This window comes from Sinocyclocheilus rhinocerous, unplaced genomic scaffold (assembly GCF_001515625.1).
Source record: "Sinocyclocheilus rhinocerous isolate Xijiao unplaced genomic scaffold, SAMN03320098_v1.1 scaffold3377, whole genome shotgun sequence".
NCBI lineage: Eukaryota > Metazoa > Chordata > Actinopteri > Cypriniformes > Cyprinidae > Sinocyclocheilus > Sinocyclocheilus rhinocerous.
Window position 1 is genome coordinate 99,360 of NW_015654499.1, and position 19,606 is coordinate 118,965.

General features: G+C 39.6%; 1 protein-coding gene across 1 annotated transcript in view; it reads left to right on the top strand.

Moving 5' to 3' along the window:
- The first annotated feature begins 8,115 nt into the window (after positions 1–8,115).
- The window catches only part of LOC107717206 (neurabin-2-like), a 46,990-nt gene continuing 35,499 nt past the window's right edge, over positions 8,116–19,606 (top strand). Inside the window, exons 1-2 of the mRNA XM_016523885.1 lie at positions 8,116–8,188; positions 10,103–11,551. Coding sequence (XP_016379371.1) covers positions 10,187–11,551 — 1,365 coding nt within the window. The 5' untranslated portion in view covers positions 8,116–8,188; positions 10,103–10,186. The remainder of the gene's footprint in view (positions 8,189–10,102; positions 11,552–19,606) is intronic.

The following is a 19,606-nucleotide window of genomic DNA, read 5'->3' on the forward strand; positions in this document are numbered from 1 at the left end:
TGTCTGATACTTTTTTTGGTGTTTTTTTTTTCATGTTGTTGTTACAAAAGTAGTTTCTTATTCTACTAAGCAAACTCTACTGAACAAGACATCCTTTGAGCAAAGTAACTTAAAGTTAGCATAGGAAAAACGGCATGTTCTGATGCTTGCGTGTACTAACCTGGTGCAGCTTTGAGGTACTTGCAATAAAAAAAAGTAATTGCACTCCAAGTTGATGTGCATAATATTCCACTGATAATCCAAATGATCCATTGGTGAATATCCAGATCAAGACTCATTGTGTTGGTTGATGCTCCAAACTCCACATCATTGGTCATCCAAGCTGTTGAGGACAGTATAATCCGCAAGCAGAGAATTCCTTTGACTTGAAAGCTGAGAGATGTTGCTGTAAAAATAATTAATTAATTAATTATTAATAATTTAAAAGTATAACTTTTTGTGGAGCTTAAACTGAGGAGAACCACTCTTTTGCTGCAGCACTCAAATGCTAAAGGTGGTAGGTGGTGAAGGTGGTAGTCCTGTAGAACACAACAGGGCCATTGTATCGTAAGGAATGCGGAGGCTTCCGTAGTGGGAGGCTTGAATATCTAAACAGCTAACTGGATCCATGCACTCACTTTCACTTTAAAACACTGAAATTCTTTGGGGAAGGGGAAAACATTGCAAACCAAACTAAAGTGAAACAGTGGGCTTTATTTAAGGAGTAACTGAAGACTATGAAACAAATGTGTAGAAATCAGTAGCATAATAATTTGCACTATTGGCCGTAACTGTTGCATCTAACTGTAGGGTCAAAATCTCACCAGGGCTTCATTTACAGTATCACATGACACTATGCTCTTTGTTACAGAGCAAATGCTGTCCAACTTTTTTTTTAATTGCCTGCAAAATAGTAGTGTGATAACGGGGCTAAGATGATGTCATCATCGCAATAGAGGGAGTGTGTGACGTCTTTTTAAAAAAGCCATTTATGGTCCTGTGTTTCTGTTGATGTTTATAGTTTTGTTTACTTTGGTGCAGTTTATTAGGCTTACGTTTCAATTATGACTAATCCAGTACATTATACTCTAATATTCATTTAGAATGCAGGCAGTTTAAGATATTATATTTGTGTTGATTCCTGACAGGTGCAATTCCCCAAAGATGCATTGCCCCTCATTAACCACACAGAGACAGATTGTAGTTATGCTGTCTGTGACTCCTTCACGAAGGGGGCGGGACTACAGCTCCCCTTTTTCTGGTGTTGGGTAAAACCATAACAACTATTAGGGCGAGGGAACATAACTTTTGGTGATATGTAAATTAAATGTTTTACGGTGTTGGGTATATTGTGTTTTATTTGGAGAATTATATTGCTGTGTATATTTCATTTTTCTTTTAAATTAAGTGGTCATATGTTAAAGAATTTTAAGTTGTTTTGAGTAAATGTCCCTATAGTGACTATTGTTAATGTTAGGTTATATAAGCCAGTCTAGACTGAACCTTGGGGGAGGACGGATGGGGGCATACCACTGATTTTTTTTTTAAACACTGAGCCATGTGTTAAATTTGTTGTGTAAATATTTGTTTTGTGGGTTTTTTTAGTGGTGGCGAAATGAAGCCTCATGAAGCATTGAAGCTTTTCAGCCAAGTGGTTCACAAAAGGGTTCATTTCTATGGGATTACATCTCTGCCACAATTCTGCACGCGAAAGATCATATTTTGAGCGCGCAAAAGTGCGTTTTGCACGAGCGCGAACTGAGTTTTGTGGAGAAAATGTTTGTCTCACAAAGAAGAAAGTATTTTGAGTGCACGAAAATCAATTTTGCATTTAAAATAAGTTTTTGGATGTGTGCAGACCTTCTCTTTTGCGCGTGCACGGTTTCACTAGCTTGCTCACCTGATGCCAGCCCTCAGTGCTCTCTAAATGCCAACGGCTTGCTTGCTCAACACAACCCAGCGTTATAATATGCCATAATTCCAGCCAATCAGAGACGAGGCTGCTAAATTCTGATTGGCTGCCTTGACAACCAATCACAACATTCCTTGCATTACATTGACAGCAGAAGAGGAAAAATACAGTGCATGCATAACTATTATGCAAGTTGATATTCTGATCATATTTTTTCCAACCACATTTTACCAACTCCAAACGACATCAATCTTAATAACTACTATTAATCTTGTATTTAATCATTTATAATTGATATATAATTATTCATGAAGGCTGAAGGCTGAAGTGAAAAATGTCTTATATTCAGGTGTGCATAATTATTAAGCAGATTTTCTTTGTTAATAGATTAATAGTTAATAGATAGATTAATCAGAAAATCAACTTGCATAATAATTATGCATGCACTGTATTTTTCCTCTTCTGCTGTCGTGGTAATGCAAGAAATGTTGTGAGTGGTTGTCAAGGCAGCCAATCAGAGTTTAACAGCCTGGTCTGAAAAAAATAAATACTTTTTTCTTTGCAAAACGAACGTTTTCTCCACAAAACTCAGATCGCGTGCGTGCAAAATGCACTTTTGTGCGCTCAAAATATGATCTTTCGCGTGCAGAATTGTGGCAGAGATCTAAGCCTATACATTTCTCGAGTCTTCATTTGCACACAATACCACCTGGTGGTCAAAGAGTGTAAAACAAGCAGATAGCCTACGTTACAGATGACCCGATGTGATGTATTAGTCTATTTTGCGCCAGTTAAGGCTTAGAAATAACAGTGAAGAAAAAAGAAATTTGCACATAGACTAATCTATGGATATGAATATAATGTGTATTTTATGGTGATTTATAATGATTGTATAACATAACTGTGTATTAAACGTATTGGCTTGAAATGAATGGGGCTATCAAATGTGTGTAAATCAATTCTTTGGTCATAATAGGCAGGAGGGGCAATATTATTCTAAAACTGTAAAGTGGCGGGGTTTAACTGGGCAGAGGGCAGTGAATGTGCTTGTGTAACTTGAGGGGATCCCATGGGTTTATATCTGTCAAAATGTCCCGCCAAGATTCGAACCGCTTCCTGAATACCTGAACCAGGGATGCGTTCAGCCCCGACAAAAACGGTGCAAAACGTTTTTTAAACGGAAACGGTGGTGCGTTGAACACACTGTTCTGATGACGCAAGAGTTGCAACTATGGCAGCTGAGAAGACCATTCTTTGTGTTCTTTTTGAAGAATTTTCGGAGCCTGATGAAATCGGTATAAATACGTGTCGTTCAAAACGGAAACTGTAGCAAAACGGTGCACACTGGTTTGAGCTTGAACTTGCCCCAGGGTTGTGGTTAGAAGGGATACAGCAAAAACCGGAAGCTAACAATAAATTGACTTTTCTACCTATTAGATTGTGTTTTATTAACGTATACACCTACCCCAACCCTAAACCTACCCCTTACAATAATGCAAAAATAGTAATTAGTGTTGTACAGTGTGAGATATGTGCATGCCCAGTAGTTTTTGCTGTATACCTTCTAGCCTTAATCTCGAACCAGTCAGGCGGAAGCCAGGCTTCGGACGTCATAAATGACGTCATTGGTCTAAAACGATTCAAGCCTCGATTCGAGATTCACAAAAAAAAAGAAAAAAAAAAGATTTGAGATTCACCGAAAGCTTCCGGGACTTCCAGTAGCCCCTCACTGCAGAACACAAGATCCAGGGGGCGTGGTTGGATCCACATCTAGGGGGTGGAGATTGGTAGGTTCAGGGGTGGAGATGGGTGGGTTTAGGGATCTGGGGGTGGAGATATTTATATACCCTCATTGGGGGGCTGAGCCCCCCTAAAATGAAAATCCTAGAATCGCCCCTGATGTCATGTCAACAAATGGAAAGGTCAACCATCTATTAATTATCATGTTAATTACTGTGCGCCTTTAGCCCCAACAGCAGCGGTGCTTTTTACCCCAAATACCATACGTTTACATATTCTTTCGTTATTTAAAAACTGTTGCTTTAATTATCTTTATTGAAGGTCCTCTATGCATGCCTCCCTCTCTCAAACACGTCGTTTTCAACCAAGCGGCAACCTCCCGCTCTCTCTCGTGATGCCAACAAGGACGTGACTTAAACTGTAATTCATCGATTGGCCGCTAGAGGCTGGCTGCAAAAGGGAGTCAATCCCATAGACTCCCCATGTTAAAATTTGAGACTTTGCAACTTTACAGATCTTCTTTATGCACCAAGAGCTTGTAACACTCCAAAGAGAACGGAAAACTTGAAATCGCATCATATGACCCCTTTAAATCTATGACATTTTAAAAACCTTAAAATATTAGATCAAGTAAGCACAGAATCAACTTTGCACTGCTGCGCGCGATCGCGTCAAGCATCAGACAAAAATACACGATCATCTTGAAAAGCGGATGTTTTGGAAAGTGCTACGCCACGTTTTTGTGCCATCTAGTGGTTTAGATTAAAATAATATCAAAATAGAAGAAACAAGATTTGACCACGGAGTTGATCTGTTTATCAAATTTAAAAGAGCTATCAAATTGGACACCAAGGTTATTCACCACAGATTTACAGAAGGGAGCTAAATTGCCCAAGTCAAAAGAGTTTTGGGTGTCAGGAACCCCGAACAGAGTTTATTTCAGATTATTTCAGTTTTGCTTTCATTCAAATTCAGATAATTTTGTGACATCCAAGATTTGACTTCATGTAAACAACTCAATAGTGACTCAAAAGAGCTTTTATCCTGTTTCTGCAAAGGTAGATACACCTGAGTGTCATCTTACGAGTTATTTTAAAGCCCTTAATATAAAGCATGTCTCATGTTTAGGACAAATTGTATAATGCACTTTTCCCAAGCAGCAGCTCATTGTGTGTCCTCCGCTATTATTCAGATGCGCTCGTATCAAACTACTATAACCAGTATTGCATACCGTCGTTTATACAGAATACATCGATATATCAAACTCGATATACCGCCCAGCCCTAGGTCATCTTGCAAGTCTTTGGCTGTACAATGCAGGTTTTTCTCAGTTGCTCTGATCAAACATTTTATGATATTGTGCTTTTTTTTCAACACCCTTGAGGGTTTTCTGGTACAACACATTTTAAGCTAAGGAATATGTCTGCCAGCTGTCTCTAGGAACCTTTAATGTCTTGGAAATCTTCATGTAGCCTTAGACTTTCTAATGTAATAAAACAATTTCTTTTCTAGCTTTTGTGAGAGCTCTGTTGAATTTGCCATACTCAACTTCAGCACATTGGCTAAGTTAATGTATGTGTAACAGCTCAAGCTAATTCAGTTTTGTTATAGAGTTTCTAAAGGCTTAATTGTGTTTTAAGACAATTTTGTTCCTCACCGTACAAATAAGCGACTTAAAAACAGCAATGTTGAATAGGAATTGAATAATTATGACATAGCTAAAAATCCCACAACTCAAAAATATTATATTATGACACAATCATCAGTAAACTGTTATAGATGTAGTTTTTATAAAATCCTGGATCTTCAGAAAAGCTTGTATTTGTACAGATTTAGAACAAGGATTATGAAGAGAAGGCAATAAGTAAAACACACACACACACAAATATTAGTCCAGTTCAACAGCAACAAAGAATCCAAACACAAATCAAATCAAGTTAGCCCAGCCAATGGCCATTTAGAATTTTATTGAATAAGAATTTTTAAAGAGAGAATCCAACTCCCAGGCTATTTACCCACCTAGACAGGATCATAATGAACTGAGCAATGATGCATGTGGAGCAGTTCAGTATCTAGAGGGGGCTCGCTGTGATTCTGTTTGAGAGTGATCAGTGTCAAAGACACAAACAATAGCTAGTGTGATCCTATTTCACCGAACACACCCCTGCATAAAAGCCCAGCGCAGGGGAGTCTGTGTGTGCTATGTGAGTAGTGAGATTAATATCAGAGGAAATATGGGTCACCGTGGCAGGCAGGCAGTATGCAAGTGTTGCTGCGGCAACCACACAGATGTTAGCGAAGAGATTCGAAGTGCAGTGTTCAGCTGTTTTGAGTCCCAAGGGAAGTCTCAATCATCTGCTCCTACTGTTCTGCAATCACCAGGAACATAATGAGAGAGTGCCACTGTTTAAATGAACTTCTCTATGCGGTATAACATTAAATGAACCTTTTCTTGCTGTAACAACTGCTATCCTGTATAATATAACTAGCATTATTACACAAAAAGAATAACTTTTTTTGTACCATTTCAGTTAAAAATTAGGGTTTCTAAAGCGAGTTTATAATCTACAAACTTAAACTGGCAATGTGGGTCATTTTCAATATAAAATATTTAATGATAATAATAATAATAATAATAAATAAGTCAAATTAATGTCTGTTAGCCAACTCATAGCCCCTGAACCAGATTCCTAGTCTACAAACATGATTGTCACAGATTATCTATCTATCTTTTGTACCTGCAGTGTGCAACATCATAGGCTCAGGAAAAATCTCCTTTATCCCTTAATTCAAAATTCTTTGCTGCAGCATGTCAAATTGCAATGCAAATGGAGCTGAAAAGGTTGTCTCACTTCATCTTCAGTCCATATTCAGTGCCCACAGACACGGTTTCCACAATCACAGATTGGAAGTGCAACAAAGACTCCCCAGGGTGTGTGGGATTCCATACCGGTGCCCTGGCTACAAATTGTACAATGGTTAGGGACAGTCTGAACTTCTAACACTCACCACACGATGTCGCCCTCTACATACCAGTAATTGCCTACGATTGTGAAGAGGCTCAAATGTCGCTAAAATGGGTCTGTGTGCTGGTAAGGCCTTCGCGCATAGCAGTGGTTTGAATCAGAGATGGACACGTGTAGTAAAAACTGACTAGACAAGAGTTTTACTGACAACAGATTTTGCTGCCTCGAGTTTACCCCAGTAGATCACTGCCTGCTGTATAAACGTGTTTATTTACAGATTTGTGTTTATTGAACGCTCTGGCCATAATGTTTCAGTGATAGCATAGGTTGTGTTTTTGAATTACCTTTTGAGAAGAATAGATATTCTATCTATATTCTAGATATCTATCTATCTATCTATCTATCTATCTATCAGTGTCACCAAAGCTGTATTGGCAGGATTGTCAGTATTTACATTATTAAAGCTTTTATGGTAAGCTACCAAAATAAAAAATAAACAGGACGACTTAAGTAATTATATAAAATGGAAATGTAAACGTGTTTATTTACAGATTTGTGTTTATTGAACGCTCTGGCCATAATGTTTCAGTGATAGCATAGGTTGTGTTTTTGAATTACCTTTTGAGAAGAATATCTATCTATCTATCTATCTATCTATCTATCTATCAGTGTCACCAAAGCTGTATTGGCAGGATTGTCAGTATTTACATTATTAAAGCTTTTATGGTAAGCTACCAAAATAAAAAATAAACAGGACGACTTAAGTAATTATATAAAATGGAAATGACATTAAAAGGAGACAAAGTACAGTTAAAATAAAATAAAATGAGGTGAATTCACATATATACCAAATTTAAGAAGTATACTACATCGATAGATTGTTAGCTACAAATGATTATTATTAATAATTACAATATTGCCATACTGAAATTCAGAACAGAGACAATAAATGTGAAGTAAATAAAGAAATGAAGAGGAAAATGAAACAAAGGGGGACAAAAAATCTCTATATTCACATTATCTCACTAGTTTATAAAAACGGGAATAAATGTATATAATATGGTATGCTTTATAAAATATCTCAAACTTGCTGTACTACAGCTAAAAATGATTTCTTCATAGCAGTAGTACAGTAAACTATATTATATAACTACTTAAATTATTAATTATTATTACGGGAATTAATGTACATATGATATTTATTTATTTATTTCTACCAGCTTACGCCACTACTACTTTTTATGCTACTACTGTGCAAATCTATTGTTCAGTTTTTGCCACTTTACCAGTGTATATGTAGCTTTTTGTTGTGCTTGAAGGGTTAAAATAACCTGCGATGCTGCTGTGTACTAGAGAGAGAGAGAGAGAGAGAGAGAGAGAGAGAGAGAGAGCGAGGGCGCGAGAAAGAAAGAAATTAAATATCTAAATAAAATAAAAACTTAATTAGGTATTCGGAATGCATTACAAATTAATTAAAATAAAAAATTATGCCAAAATAGATAAGTTGCAAGTTCATCTTGGATTTGTGAACGAAAGGAACGTAATTTTCGTTAATTAAAGGACGGAGTCTTCGATGAGCACGAGAAACAAGGTATGTCCAGTTTCTGAGGAGAGCGGAGGAAATCAAAAATGTCCTTTTATTCTAACAGTAGAACCGTTATTTGGACGGTGGAGGATGCAGGAAGCGACGTCGCCGAGTCGAGGCATCATTGCAGAGAGCGGGGCCGCTCGCTCCGCAGGGTCCTAGTGTGATGTTTTGACAGGCTGCAGCTTCAATCTGTTGACACTCCTTCAACACAACTGGCGGCGCAGAAAAGATATATCTTACAGTTTCCGATTTTAATTAGCGATATGGTCTGTCTTGCATATCTCGATGTAAAGCGGAATTAAAACGACAGCTGATGTTTCGCTGGTTGACTCATGCTGCCGAGATAAGTAAATCTACTGGCAGCAGCAGCATGGGATCACAACAAAGCCTGCCTGTCCATGCCAGTATGCGTGGTATTTCCCAAGAATTCATGCACCGTTTTATATATCAAATGACTTGAAATTGTCTCAAGTTCCTGTGACTCTGTTTACGGTTTCGTTCATGATCGGACTTCCTTTATCTGACAGAAAGATCAATTTGTTGTCTACAGAGATCCAACCCTGTTGGAAAATCCAGCTTAAGCTGGGAGCTGTGTTTGTAACATGGTGGCTGGGCTCTAGTTCATTTTCTTGCTGAATTTTGACCAGCTACTATGTTTTAAAAACCAGCTTGGTCATCTTAAGAGGCTTTGTTGCCGGTCTAAGATGGTCTGCCAGCTAATGACCATCTTAGACCATCTAGAAACGAGCTACCATGTTCCAAAGCACAGCTATCAGCCTCATTTAAATAGCTTTGTCTGCCAAAATGAATGATTTGTGTTTAAAAAATATTTGAAAACCGTGTTATGTAAGATGTAGTCTACACCTCAAAGTACATCTCAAGGAAATTTGAGTCATTACGGAAATGTTTTGCATCACTGCGTAAACCCTTTCCTTTGTAGTCTTTAATATTGTTGTGATTTTTATGTAGGCCTACTTTTTTCTTTTTAAAGGTTATAGATTAAAAATTGGTCTTTTTAATAGTCAATTAGTCATTTACTCTTGTTTTAGTGCAATTTTAAGTGAACTGTAAAAGTAAGAGGCGTCTGAGAATGCAGCTTTTCTGGCTTTATGACCCTGGGGCATGTGTGTGGCCATGGCAGAGCTGTCAATGGATGCTCAAAAACCATATTAGGGTACTAAACATGTAGGCATTTGCCCTGTACAGTTGCTGTTTTTTATATATATACTTTATGTAGTGGCCCCACTTGATTTGTCAAATGAGCTGTCAAAAGTATTTAGACAGTACATAGGCTACACTTAAAAATGAATGCATTCCATTGCATTAGATGCAAAATATCAAATCAAGTTTCATTTAATGTCTTTCTTAGTGAACTGGCTTTATGTATGAACTCTATTAATTTGTCTGCAAATGCCACTTGGTTAAATGTTTTCCATTTAAATGCACAGATTCAGGTCATTTACACGTGCTTCACACAGCTACAATTAATCTCGCTCTCTCTAATTACTGCATTAGACTGCATTTATAACTGCACTATGGCTCGGGCCTTCACAACTAGGTCTAAAATGATGTTGTGGAACTAGCAACTGAGGCTTGAGACTTGATGCTTGTGAAATTAGTCCTACATGCAAGAGTGTTTTAAGGACAAAAACCTGACAAATGTCTTGAAATACATAATCTGAACAATGTCTTGTGGTAACTGTAGTATAAGCGGAATAACTGACTTCGGGCCATTGAATTATTAGAAAAATAATGCCCCGCTTGGTGTAATGGCTGTATCACCACCTCGTGTGTGCATTATTTTTCTGATCAATTATTCTTTGCATATTTCTTATAAAATATGTCAATTATTTCTGTCTTATTCATACTTTCTCCTTTTCTCTGTTTTGCGGCTGATAATATGGACTGATCCTGAAGGCTGCCACTTCTTATTCATGCAGTAAGGAGGAGAAGCAGAGGGCTATGCTGTTTCTGCTCGTCTTTACTGCTGTTTGATTAACCATGATGAAGACTGAACCCCCATCTGCAGCCAGCGGCAGCGCCAGCACCACCCTCGTAGCAAGAAGCGCATCACCGCACAGAAACGCCTATGAAGCTGGAATTCAATCTCTCAAGCCAGTAAAAGATTCCAGTGCTGCTAACGGGGAGGATGGGAAACCTCGACTACAGGGCCGGGGCCGCAGGTACGGCTCCAATGTGCACCGCATCAAGAATATGTTCATGCAGATGGGTTCTCCTGGGGAAGAAGAGGATCCGTCGAAGGCCAAAGACCAGGCAATCCGACTCTCCCTCCCCAGAGCAAGCAGTCTGAATGAGAATGTGGATCACAGTGCGCTGCTCAAACTCGGCGGGACTGTGTCAGAGCGAGTTAGCCGCTTCGATGGAAAGACCGACGGTAGCAGCTCCCATGGACCAAGCACAGGCTTCTCCAAGCTACAGGAGACACGGAAGATATTTGAGCAGCGTCACCTGCAGGAGAAGCAGGCTGCGACTAATCGAATCCTGTTAAAGAAAGAGTGGGCGTCGGGGTTCCAAGACAGCCGTTTGGATGTGGTGGTTCGCTTCAATGGCAGCACAGAGTCATTGGACAGACTGGACGCGGGGGACTGTCGAGCAGATGCAGTGTCCCCTACAGTCAGCCAGTTGAGCGCAGTGTTTGAACGAACAGACCAACGCAACAACCTTCACCGACCATCTTCAACCTCCCCACTGCCTTCTCACGGGGTAGGCTCTACCCCGGGCAAGGTGGGAGGAATCAGCTCCAAAATTGTCACTAGAAAGGGACGAGTCTCCCCTCCGACAGAGAATCAAGAGGAGGGAGCTCAGCGCAAAGACCAAGAGGCTGCACCTGGGAGTCCGAAGAGTAGAACAAGCTTCCAAGCTGATGGACCCAAAAGCAAATTATCCGAGGATGTGGCTTCTGGCAATGCTGGTACGGATTTCAATACGTCCACGTCAGAAGAGATCCATAATGCATCGGGCAAGGATTCCAAACCAGAGGGGCATGCAGCACCAGAAGCACCGGATGCTGGGAGCAGACTGGTACAGGCGGATGTCCACGCCTCTTTGGAAAATGGGGAGGCCACCAGCAGCCATGAGCCCTCAGAACAAAAGGAGGAAATTGGACAGGCCTGCGCTGAGGAGGAATCCCACAGAGAGGATATCTCAGAAGCAGACCTGGTGGACATCAGCGCATACAGCGGGATTGGAGAGGACTCTGGTGGTAGTCAGCTGGATGAAGATGAGGAGGCTGAGGATGATGGTGCTTACGAACCAGAATCCAGCTGTTCAGAAATCCCTGGGCTGCCTGTAGAAGATGAACCACCCCCCAGCAGGAAGATTTGTTTCAGTACAAACCCCATCAAGGTAAGTGCCTAAAACACGTGAAAGCAAGAACAGAAAGAAACGCCTTGTGTAATAAATTAAATGCATTAGCGTGACGGCAGGGGCGTAAATTTCGTCTAACAGTTGGGGGGGACAATAAACATAAAATTTCTCAAGAGCAATTTTTGAAGGGGATGCTAAAATTGTACTTATAAGGAAAAGTTTACACAGAAGAAAGCCTTACTACTATTAGTGTAACGGAGACCGTGCCAAATTAGACAACTTCAAGCTGCTGTGGTCACGCAGCGACAGCGGTCGTGTCTGTTGTAGACATTACTATCCGTCAAGCAGGTAATGTTATTATTGCTAACATAGTGGACTCATCGAAAAATACATTGGCATCATCTGAATTAAAGAGAAAATAATCACTTCATCCGATGTTTAAGTGAATAAAATAGCCTTGACAGCCTTGGAGTTCCACAACTATTGACTTTGTTCTCGCTCACCGGACTTGTGTGTGTGTCTTTGTGTAGGTGATGCAGGGTTGTCAGGTTTTCAACCTACGGACATGAAAAACCCGCGTCAACAGTGTTAAAGTAGCCCAATTCCGTGGGAAAACCGCGGACTTGGCAACACTGAGGTGATGTAAAAGAGGAAAGCAGGCATTTGGACCAAAGCACTGTGAGGCAAGGGAGGGGGAGACTCAAAATGTTTCTAAACTTAAAACCCATTTTTGCCCCGTTTGGGTTGTTTTACTAGTTACAAAGATATTTAAAGTATAAAAGGTTATTTACATTACAATACACAGCGTGGTTTTTAATCATAATTTTAGGGGGGACAACCCTCAGGGGTCCTGTCCCCCCCCCGACCCCCCGGGATAATTCCAGTCCTGGCGACCCTCTCTGCACATTTTGCATGTCCCTCTTATTTAACACACCTGATTCAGATAACCAGCTCGTAAGAAGAGAGCTCCATGCATGAACTGTGTTCCGACTGACAGGGTCCCTACACAGTTTTCATTGCTCCCTACTCCCTGAGTACAGGAAATCCGTTGAAGTTTACTTCACTTTGGAACATTCATTCACAGATTTGCGCTACGCCATGGCCTGCAGCGTCTTCACACACAGACGAAACTTACTAGAGATGTGTGAAGTGTGACATAATATACCTCTGTAAATAAAGACAATTTAAATTCACGTCTCGCTCACTTTAATGCCCTTTGAATGGAACATATACGCTGCCTTTGTTTGTTATTGGCATGATGCTGAAGTAGTAGATACCTTTGTCTCATCCAATGTTCAGATACAGATTCTCTAATGAAGGGAGGACTGCTTCACGCTTGCAGAGTCACCTCTGGGCACTGTCAGCACTTTGATACAGCACACACATGTCATTGGCCCTCTCCAGCTGCTGACGGCCCACTTCTGCTGGTTTAAGAGCTGCTGTCTCGACTGCATGGTTAGTCAGGTGGTGCACAGTGTCCTTTGTATGAGAGTCACATGGTCGTGTTCCTCTGTGTTTTGGTGACTTTCACAACTGAATTTCTATTCTTCAGACAATGGCACATTCACATAATGACCAACACTATCAGAGCGCCATCGTTTCAAACTGTTCATGTGGTCAACAAAGAGCAAAGTTGTGTTTTGTGCTTTCAAACATGCATTCGCATCCAAAACAGCAAGACACTTTGCTCTGGATTCACGGCATGAGAGTTGGACAGTGATAGTGGCCCTCCAGGACCAAGTTTGCCCATCCCTGGTATTAAGTATTAAAGTGTGCAAATTTGGGTTGATTTGTGGGGGAAAGGAAGGAAAAAAGACTCTTTCTGAAACCATGTCTGCTGTCGTTACATGCTAATGTTGTTGCATGTTTGCTTTCATGAATATTCATTGTTCATTCATCTGTATTCTCGTTGATGATTTAGCATTCACATCTAGTTTATAGAGCGGACATATTACTAAGTGCTTTGTGAATCCAGACAGGCGTGGACAAACTCTCTTATCCTCTCAAACACAGGAAGAGCTACAGCAATTTCAGCGGAGGCAGGTGGTTAATGCAGGATTGTTGGTGGAAGTTGACTTTCAGAGTTGATCTCAGACCTGGTTTGCAATTCATTTCAGAAGTGAGAAGCTCTGGGTTTAGATGTGATGATCAGATCCTAAAACAGCATGGAAAATGAAAGTTTTACTTAACTTGAGGTAGACTGGAGGAAAAGCAGTACAGAGGAAGTGATATTCAAGTTTTCTAGACTCTAGACGCTTTAGGAGATATTCTAGATTGCAGCTACCTACATTAATGCATATAGGTCATTTTTCCATGAAGAAAATATGCCAGAACAGGATCCACCATATAACATAACATTACCTTGCTGTTTAACAGCCTCAATAAACTGTTGTATTTGGACTCTGTCTGATTGTCTCAGCTGGCATATGTGTGCTCTAGCAGCTCACAACCTCAACAGACTGCGTCCATTCCTGCTGCTAAAAATAGTTCTCTTCACTTTCACATAATCCAGAAAGTCTTACTCTCTGCACTACAGGTGGTGATGGAGCTTTCTCTGGATTTAGGTAGCACTGATTCCAGGCAATAACACAGGGAATAATAGTGCTGTGTGGTGTCATTGCGTTGCCGAATGAGGCCCGTTATCAGGCTGCAACAGGAAACTGACAAAAAAAAGGAAATTCTGCCTTAAAGGGGCAGTGCAGTTTTTTTTAATGAGAAGCTGAAACCAGTGAATGCATCTGCTTGGTTGCCTTCTACACGGAAGGATATTGAGTGGCTTTTGTTAAAGCCAAGCTATGCCTCAAATGAAAACTAATCTAGCATATACCATCATAACTTAACAGCCCACTTTTGTTCTCCAGTGACATGAATGATGCATCATTCATTCAGATTCCACAGTATCTGAAGAATATCGTCAAGGACTGCTGGGTAGTCAGTAGGGCTGGTCGATATGGCAAATATTTACGATATATTCGTTAGTTGTTGTATAATTTGAGCATCAGTAAATAACGATTTAGTAATTCTTTTTAGGGTGCATATTATTTTGTGCATATTAATACAATTATTAAATATGATTTTTTTTCTTGCGTTATTTAGTGAAATACAGTACAGAAAACAACTTTTAAATTGTTGCTTATAACCAGATTTATGCTATATTTCTTTCATTAAACATTTTTAATCTAATTAGCAACCATTGCTGTTTAGCTAAAAATATTGAACAAAATTTACCTTTTAAGCCATTTCAGTCAGTGTTATTCTAGTTTTATTTATGTACTATTATAGTTTTAATTCAAATCTATAGAATTAGCTTTTATTTTTGTATTTTCAGTTTTATTTTAAATTTTTGTTTATTTCCTAGGTATGTGAGTTTGTCGTTTTTATAATCAAATGTCATATACTTGAGTTGTTTATGTCATTTGTCTGTTTAATCTTTTATCAATAACCCTGCTTCTAGCCATGAGGTTGCCAAACATGCCTGTTAGTTTGCCAGAACTATAACCTCCAACCTTCCAATTAGAACGCTGATATATTGTGATCCAGTGGTGTACATTGATTGAAAAAGACAGAGACATTATTAGGCTAGTTGTTTAATATACTGAAAAGCAGGGCTGTTTCAGTCCTGTAGAGGGCCTTTGGCTGGCTTTTGGTGAGGTTATTGATTGATGTATGGCCTCATTTTGTTAAACAGTTCTCCCTGCCCGTCCCCTCAGTCAATGGCTTGCTAGAGTACTGCACACGGTCAGACCCCAGGCATACTCACTAGGGATGCAACAATACAGTTAGCCCACGGTTCAATACATACCTCAGTTTTTTAACCACGTTTTTCGGGTTCAATTCGGTTCTGATGGCTTGGCACATCAGAGTGTTTTAAAATTTGATTTTTAAAACAATGTAACAACAGAAAAATCCTGTACACTTGTGTACACTGGAAAAAGAAATGTATTATCATGTCTACTTAAAATTTATTTTGAGAGAAGTACCATTTTTCCTAATGTTTACCCAAAATAGGCTATTATTGAGTGCTGTAATGTCTGTTTCATTCATACTGGTAGCCGGAGGGCACTCTCGCGCAGAGATTCCACATATATGTCACAGAAGTAATATAACTTATGACTCTCCAGGAAATCAAGTAGGGGGAGGCTGCAGACCTGGAGCAGGCAGATCTACGGCCCAGGCAGTTTTACGCCCCTGTTGTTCCTGATGCGTCCAGTAGGGGGAGGAGGATATACGTCAAAATCATTAAATCGATGCTCGAAACTTACACATTAATAACCGTCCCGTCCATAGACATTGACTAATTGAGTGTTTTGTTGTTGTTTTTTGTGTGCATTTAAAGGCACAATATGTAATTTTTCGCCGCTAGAGGCATGTATTCAAAACAAACAAAGAATCAAATGTAGTTTGATGACGGCGTGACTGAGTGTGGAATCATGGGATTTGTCGTCTTCATCCCCACAGCCGATGCAATCCGACGGGACTCGGGCAGAAATCATGTTCATGGATGAGCTAATGATTTATTAAAGTAGTAGAATGAAGCACGGTGAGGCTGAAAGCCGTCAAAGCGAAACGAGGCCGCTGAACGAGCGTGACACACGGCTCGCGGAGCTTTTATTATGCCACAGTCGACCGCTTCCGCTCCTTCCGGTCATGCGTATGTGGGGAAAAAAAACAGCACTGTTTTATCATACTATATAAGTTTGAAAGTTCTGTTATAATGCTACTCTGTGTGGTCGTCACCGGTCTATTAAAACGCACAACATATTAAAGCGTCTTTGGTGTTTCCATGTTTTCTACAAAACAAAACCGGAAATCGAGGGGTTATGGCGTCATTGGCAGGCGACACAATGACACTATGGACACGGTCCATGTCACTAGTTAAAATTGCTTATTTCTCTGGATTTAAACATTCTTCGAAACATTTGGGATAATGTAAGTACACAAGTCAGCAAAATATATAACACTGTTCTAGTGGTTTTTGGATATTTTAATAAAAAAATCTTATATATTGTGCCTTTAAAAATAAACATTACATTAGGATATCAGATGATCTGCACTACAGATAAAAATATCTGGATATGTCGACGCCGATGGCCTCGTGGGCAGCGCGCCGACATACAGCGCCATTGCGCTTCGGGTGTCACGAGTTCGAGTCCCGGCTCGCGGACCTTTCCCGATCCCATCCCCCTCTCTCTCACCCACTTCACTTCCTGTCGACCTATACTGTCCTATCTAAATAAAACGCCATAAATAAACCTTTAAAAAAAAATAAAAAATATCTGGATATTCACTGCTGGTCTGAATATCATAGTCTACCTAATTCATAGCCTACAGGAGACAACTGAATTAGTGTTTTTGAAAAATGTATAATACACATTTATTAATATTACTCATTAAATTAATATTACTCATTAATTTTAAATAAAAAGTTACCACATTCAGATATTAACCATATTTAGTCCATCAGACATACAGTGTAATCGTATGGACCATCAATGAAATATTTATTTAAAATGTATTTATGCTTTAGTATTCACTATTGTGAATACAGCTACAAAACAGTGTCTTACATGGCATTTTATGAAGACAAACACAATTCACCCCTTTCTAAAATTCCAAGGGCCATTTAGCCATCTGAGAAGAAAAAATACAACTTTTTTTGTTTACAACAATATTATTTATTAACACAACTTATTCAAAATATGAACTAGGATGACTCTCCTGCTGCTCTTCTTTAATTGTTGCTCATTCCTCTTGTCAAAATGCCCCCGCAAACTGATAAAAAAGCAAAAGTTGGATAGTTATCGAGTTATAGTTATTCGATAGTTATGTGACTAATCGCAGGATCTCATGTTTGACCATGTTTCCCTTTATAGGATCCTTACAGTACCTTATGTAAATGACAGGTCCTCACAGAAATTTCTCCTCAGCCTCCAGATTTTCCGCAAAAGCAAGGGTGCAGATAATGGACTACCAGAGAAACAATTGAGATTGATCACACCCCAAATAGCCAAATATCATTTTTTACAACAAAATGAAAAGTGTCTCTTCTATAATAACCACAAAAACAATTATTTTTAGAGCAATGGTCTCACATTATGGATAAACCATTTGACATTAAAAACAATGTGAATCTGATATCATGCAGAGCACAGCTAACACATGAGACCTACCTCTGGAAAAAGGATATCCATAATGAATTTGATCTCGTCACTCTTGGGTGTGCTGTCCAGAATTGAAGTCAGGTGAGAGTGGATTGCATCAATCTGCTCCTGATCTTCAATGTATACAGGCACAGGGGCTGTCTTGGCAGAATGCTTGGAAAAAGTGTAAAGCCACTTTGAATTCTTTTGGCCTTGCCTTTCAAAATTAAGAAAAGTAATAATAATTTGCTGACCCCCCAAATAGGACAACTCTAGTTACTGACAATAAACAGGCAGATTCATAATTATAATGTTTTAATTTCATTTAAATTGTTTGAATGTAGGTTATCAAGAATAGAAATGTATTGCCATGTGGGAATTTTACTGAGGTGATTATGAAAACAATGACATGGCATGATTTATTGATGCCTTATGACTATGATGATGATTTATTGCATTGTTCGTCTGTGCTGTGTTGCCTTAGTCTGGTCCGTTATTTCCATTGGCAAGGAAGGGACTTCAAGAATGATACAACAAACTGAGATGTCTCAAACTGCTCAATTAGACGTAGACACTACCACTCCCTGATTGCAGGAATGTCAAGCTAACAGAAATTGAAATGTTACAGGATTAGTATTCAGTTCTTATTCTTAGAACTCAATGACCAGCAATAAAGTACAACAACTTTATAGCAACCCTTTAAGGAAGACAACAGAAAAGCCCACCTAAGGGACATTGAATGGAGTGTTCAGCACGGTGTAGAGGGCATACTGTCGACGTTATATGCCATAAGAACGTGGCAGTCGTCTCTTAGCTGTGGACCTAAAGATGTCTCTGTGCTGGTCATCTCCAAAACCAAGCTTTGATTACTATACAAGGAGTCAAGAAGGAGGATCTCTATTAATAGTGGCTTCAGCACCTATAGGGATGCATAAGCAATGGTTGTGGCCAGGGAGTACAGATAGTGTTATGACAATACATTTCACATTTGCATTATCTTTGCCTTATGATATTGTGGTAAAATCACCCTCCATAAAACCAGCATAAAGGAACAATCCCTCCAACCCACAAAGTTTAATAACTACTATATTCTTATGAGCTACACCATGTAAAATCTTACACATAACAGATAATGGTCTGGGCTAGTCCAGTATGAATGAATGAAATCTGATAAGGATCACTATTTCAAAGCAGCTCCTTTATATCACTGTTGTTGTTTTAAAGACTGGATCATAATATTCCAAAAATAATTGCTTTTGAATTTCAGATTTGGATGGTGGATTATGATATTGATGTGTTTAAACGCCTCTAGGCCAAACCCAGATTTATATTTACAAATTTTCACAGTTTAAAAAAGACTAACAAGGTTAAACTGCTGTGTCAAATCTATGTTTGTTTAACAGCAGTCTGGCAAATATGACTTGATGGCCAATATTAAAGTCTGACTTTAATTAAAGAACTAAAGTTTAGCCAATATCCAGATGTGCACTTCATTGGAAGTGACAAAAAACGTCTCGGTTACATATGGTAACCCTCGTTCCCTAAAGGAGGGAACGGAGACGTCACGTCGGATGACCGACGAATTGGGATCTCGCTTAGAGAGACCAATCTACTTCGAGTGTAAACTAAACGAGCCAATGCCCATGGGCATGCGATTATTGCATCCAGCTGCCGCTGATCACAGCGTGAGTATAAGTAGGCAGCAGATGCAGCGCATATTCAGCTTTTCGCTTCGGAGCCGAGCGATCACATCGTTCTGCTCCTGACTACTCTACTGAGACAAGAAGACTGAACGAGTTCAGCACGCTCTTGGAGAGCTCTTCGTGTTGGCGGTACGGCGCTTCAGCGGTGGTGGTTTCCCGTGTCGAGTGGGTTGCACACAACAGGCTGCACTACCCCTGTGTGTGTTGCAGACGGCCATCTCCCCTGTGCGCTTCAGCACGCTAAAAGAGCT